Source organism: Poromitra crassiceps, assembly GCF_964638095.1.
Source record: "Poromitra crassiceps genome assembly, chromosome: 19".
In the NCBI taxonomy this organism is placed as follows: domain Eukaryota; kingdom Metazoa; phylum Chordata; class Actinopteri; order Beryciformes; family Melamphaidae; genus Poromitra; species Poromitra crassiceps.
In genome coordinates, this window is record NC_139646.1 from 17,288,947 (window position 1) to 17,293,946 (window position 5,000).

Consider the following 5,000-nt stretch of genomic DNA (forward strand, 5'->3'; position numbering starts at 1 on the left):
GTTTGTGTGCGTGCGTGTCGTAGTGCTCATTCGGGTCTGCCCAGCGTTGCGGAGGGTGACCAGGCGCGGCAGCCATTACCGCACCTCCGAGCGCCATCTGCTCCTCGCCACGGCGACTGTTGCCAGGGTACCTGCTCTCCTCCCTCCATCCCACCTTTTGACTCTTCGTCTCTTGGTCCTCTCCGTTCCTCTCCCATCCTCATCATCATCACCTCCTTGTTCCTCCTGCTCTTCTCCCAAAAGAGGATAGCTGCTCTCTTCTCCTCTTCCCTCCGTGCCTCCTCCTACCTCTTTTTACCATGGCACCGGTGGAGTGTAGTTAGAACACCACATATTCGGGTCGGTCAGTCAGTCAGTCTGGAAAACTTACTGATGTGTCTGCGTTGGCACAGATTTGTGAGTTGGTACATCCCTGAGACATCAGATTTGGCCCAAATAACGGATATTGGTAACCAGAAATATTTCCCCAACCCATCTGATGGGGGGGCGCTTTAGTTAAAGATTAAGGTTTCAGAATTTGGAAGGCCATAACCTGAAACCTTGCTCTACAAATTTGCCTCAAGGACCCTGAAGGTCCACCTGGAAAGTTTTTGAGATATTCAACATCTTGTACAGCGATCACCATCAAAAAGATTGATGTCATTACATTTTGTTAAAAGCTTGTTGATGTCTTCTGTCGCTTTGAAGATATAAATGTTTACATTTGTGCGAGGCCGTGGCCTGTCAGCTACATTTTTTTTTTGCCTGATGAAGACCCAATAGGGTCGAAAGCTTGCCAACCTTGAGCGCAAATAAAAACGGGAGCTGCTAATCAGTGTGCGGACAATTCCTTTATTTTTTGATTTCACCTGTTTGTCCTGCACCTGATGCCCAATGTGGTTTTGGATGTGCGCACAGTTTTCCTACTTTAACTGTCAGCTAAATTGTCATAACTTCATGACTGATTATTAAATCACAAAACTTTGTGAAGATATTCAGATATCATCAATGGCCATATCTGCATAGCTGTTTTACAATTGAGCAGTAGGGGGTGCTACAAATGCCAAAAAAAACTGCATGACAACATTTTGCAAATTTGGTACGAATGTTCAGGGAGGCTGTACTAGTCAATATAAGGAATTTTGTCAACATGGGTGAAAGTGAGCAGAGCCTATGGTGTAAGAAACATATAACAGCCGGAACAGTAATGTGAATCTGCTTTTTAGATTTTGACGTTGTCAACACCAAATTTGGTATAGTTTGCCTGTACAGGACCCGTACTTGTTTCCTCTTTTGGTTCTTGTACCTTCGGTCTTTTCTCTGCATACGTTTTCTCTTTCCCTCCATTCATTTCACAGTTAAGTACTAATAATAACTACAATACTGTTATTATACCACTAGGGCTGCAACTAACAGTTATTTTCATTATTGATTAATCTATTGATTATTTTCTCGACTAATCAATTAGTCGTTGGTCCCTAAAATGTCACAAAATGGTGAAAAATGTCCATCACTTTTTCCCCAAAGCCCAAGATGACATCCTCAAATGTCTTATTTTGTCCTGACCAGCAGTCCACCACAACCCAAAGATAATCAGTCTACTGTCATAGAAGACTAAAGAAACCAGAAAATATTCCATTTAAAGCAGCTATGAGTAACTTAAATCTTTTGTTGATTGTAGCGGCGCCTGTGGACAAAAGCGGTACTGTTAGCCCGGAATGAAAAACTGCATTTCCTGAACACCGAGTCTCCTCCCACTGTCTCCACCCAGCTGTCTGAGCCGCTGCAGGCCAGGCAGGGCTTCTCTGAGTCAGTTGTTTCATTGACTGCATAAGGTTGATGTTCTTGCTTCACACTTCCACACAGACGTGACACATGATGGGACGTTGTTCCCAGTCAGTGCACAGGCAGTTAGTGCACAGGCAGTCAGTGCACAGGCAGTCCGTGCACAGGCAGTCAGTGCACAGGCAGTCCGTGCACAGGCAGTCAGTGCACAGGCAGTCCGTGCACAGGCAGTCCGTGCACAGGCAGTCCGTGCACAGGCAGTCAGTGCACAGGCAGTTAGTGCACAGGCAGTTAGTGCACAGGCAGTCAGTGCACAGGCGTTTACAACAACTATCGCCGATGTCCTCGCTGACAGTCTCAAAAGATGTGAGGCATAGGTATTACATTTGGACTGTTTCATAACCAGTTCAAAGTTCCTCGTAGCTGCTTTAGGGAAGCTGAAACGAGAGAATTTTAGTTTTTTTCCCTTTTCTTAAAAATTAGTCTAAACCATTAATCGATTATTACATTTCTGCTGATGGATTAATCGACTAATCGTTGCTACCACTATTAATAAGACTAAGAATTCACTTGCTATTTTTTATTGTCTTTCGCGTTCTCCTTGTCTCCTTGTCTTCAATTTTCTACTTTATTTTCTTCTTCTCTTTCCTCCATTGTCCTCCTAAAACTACCTGCAACTCCTCCACCGCACGCACGCACGCACACACACACACACACACACACACACACACACACACACACACACACACACACACACACACACACACACACACGTGTACACACACACACACACACACACACACACACACACACACACACATACACACCGCCACCTTTTATGCTTTCTGTGACTTTCTCTCCTTCCCTTCTAATCTATCTTTCTTTGGTTCCCTTGCGACTGTGTGGACATGACTCAGAGTCTACAGAGAGAGAGAGAGAGAGAGAGAGAGAGAGAGAGAGAGAGAGAGCCTGTCTACAGAGAGAGAGAGAGAGAGCCTGTCTACAGAGAGAGAGAGAGAGAGAGAGAGAGAGCCTGTCTACAGAGAGAGAGAGAAGAGAGCCTGTCTACAGAGAGAGCGAGAGGAGGGGGGTGAGGAGTTTGATGGGGGGAGGCAGAGAGAAGGGAAGAAAAGAGGTAGAGAGAGAGAGAGAGGGGGGGGGGGGAGCGAGAGAGATCGTAGATCAGAGCCGTCATGATTGAGCCATCTGCTGAGAGGAGGCCATTGAGACGCACACACACACACACACACACACACACACACACACACGCATGCACGCTTGAAGATCACCACTGCCCCCAACTGGCCTGCACATGACACTGCGCCTCTCCTTCCATCTCCGGCTCCTGTCTTGCATCGTTTGATTGCCCTGCTACCTTCCGGCATATGCCAACAGGAGATGAGACACGTAGCTCGGAACATCGATCAGTCTGGTCTGACTGTCTAGTGTCTAGTGAGCTATAGTCTTTAAGCAGGCGATGTGTTTGCTCCACAGCGCTTAGCGCTTCAGTATATGAGCTTTATCTCCACCTAACTCCTTTCTAAGAAGAGCAGAGCCTCGATACAGATTACATGGCTTTGGTTCTTCCAAAACATCTGGAATATAGCGCTGTCTTTTCAGGATCTACTGTAGGCACTGTTGTGATCCTGCCTTTTCTGATGCCTCCTCGCCCCACAGTTCAATGTGATTTGTTGTGCTCTGTCTTTTCCTCGGTGTGTCCAGGTGTGTGTGAGCGTGCGTGACGCGTGTCCACGCACACTCGTTACCGTCGGGCCCAAATGGTTTCCTCTGCTCTCAAACCGCTCCCCGTCCTGAACGATGCCCCACTCTCATACAGCCGTCTAACCTTTAATAGATTCCTAAACGCTCTCCTCCCATTGGCCAGAGGAGGCCGTTTCATCCTATTAGAGATTAGCGTACGGCTGAGTGCAGGAGGAAGTGCTCTTTATATGCTAATGAGGAGATAATGTATGCGCCGAGGACCGACCAGTGCCCCATTGGGAAGTGGGAACGGCCCGCCGAGCAGAATCTTGAGCGCGTCTTTCATTGTCTTCTGACTCGTTCACAGACAGCTCGAGCGTGCCTGTGTTGAACTGTAATACATAGCATCATGGACGGCAACTCAAACGCAGAACATGGTGTCATTTTCCCCCGAACACTGTTTTCCAATATGCTTTCAATGCCATGACGGTAAAGATTGTTATTGTGTGTGGGGAAACTAACCTGGCCAGTGTTAGTGCCAGGCTGTGTGTGTGGGGAAACTAACCTGGCCAGTGTTAGTGCCAGGCTGTGTGTGTGGGGAAACTAACCTGGCCAGTGTTAGTGCCAGGCTGTGGCTAAAGGGTTCCTCAGCTGTGACTCCTGGTTGGTTAAAAGCTGCCTACTGTTTTCCATCAGGGTTTTTAAAACTACAGACCTTTGATACAGAAGGCCCGGTCCATATTCTGTAAGCGTTCTTCTCCAGTCGTATCTGTTATCAATATAGCGTCTTTCTTCTTGTGAGTGTTTTTCTTTACCGGCATTTGCCCGTTGGTGTTCTTCTGACTATTAGTTTCGATGGGTCCTTTGGCCCTTTTGATGAGAACATGGTTGGGATCGGCGTGTGTGACTGTTCTTGCTTGCTTGCTTGCTTGATGGATGGTGATTGTTTGACTGATGGACCATCTGACCAACCGTCCCCTCTTCCCTGTCTCTCCAGGAACAAGGGGTAGTGGGAATGTCGCGGCCGCCCGGCGCCGTCCCGCCTCCTCACCCCGCGGGAGGCGTGGCTTCAGGTGTGGGGCCCAACCAGGGGGCGGGTCCCCCTCCGGGCTACATAGGCAACCAGCAGCAGGCGGCCATGATGAAACAGATGATGGCCATGGAGCAGGAGAAGAGGGTGCAGCTGCACATGATGGAACAGCAGAAACAGCAGCTCCTCCGAGAGCAGAGGCAGCAGCAGCAACAGCAGCAACTATTGGCTGAGCAGGTGAGGGGAGTGTGTGTGTGTGTGTGTGTGTGTGTGTGTGTGTGTGTGTGTGTGTGTGTGTGTGTGTGTGTGTGTGTGTGTGTGTGTGTGTGTGTGTGTGTGTGTGTGTGGGGCCCTGCGTGTGTCATAGGGGTGGGCGAGTGGATTTTCGAAATAGCGATATATCGGTCGTGATCCTCTTGCGAATCGATACACTAGCGCCATATCATAATACCATATCGTGACATTTATCCTGAAGTGTCTTTTTTTGCATTTATTTAAGTGTTGT

General features: G+C 48.0%; 1 protein-coding gene across 1 annotated transcript in view; it reads left to right on the forward strand.

Annotated features, from left to right (window-relative positions):
• Nucleotides 1-5,000, forward strand: part of LOC310793923 (uncharacterized protein) — a gene marked incomplete at its 5' end in the record, with an annotated part of 92,311 nt that overhangs the window by 76,675 nt on the left and 10,636 nt on the right. Inside the window, one exon of the mRNA XM_083655811.1 lies at nt 4,463-4,732. Within this exon, the coding sequence (XP_083511937.1) occupies nt 4,463-4,732 (270 nt within the window). The remainder of the gene's footprint in view (nt 1-4,462; nt 4,733-5,000) is intronic.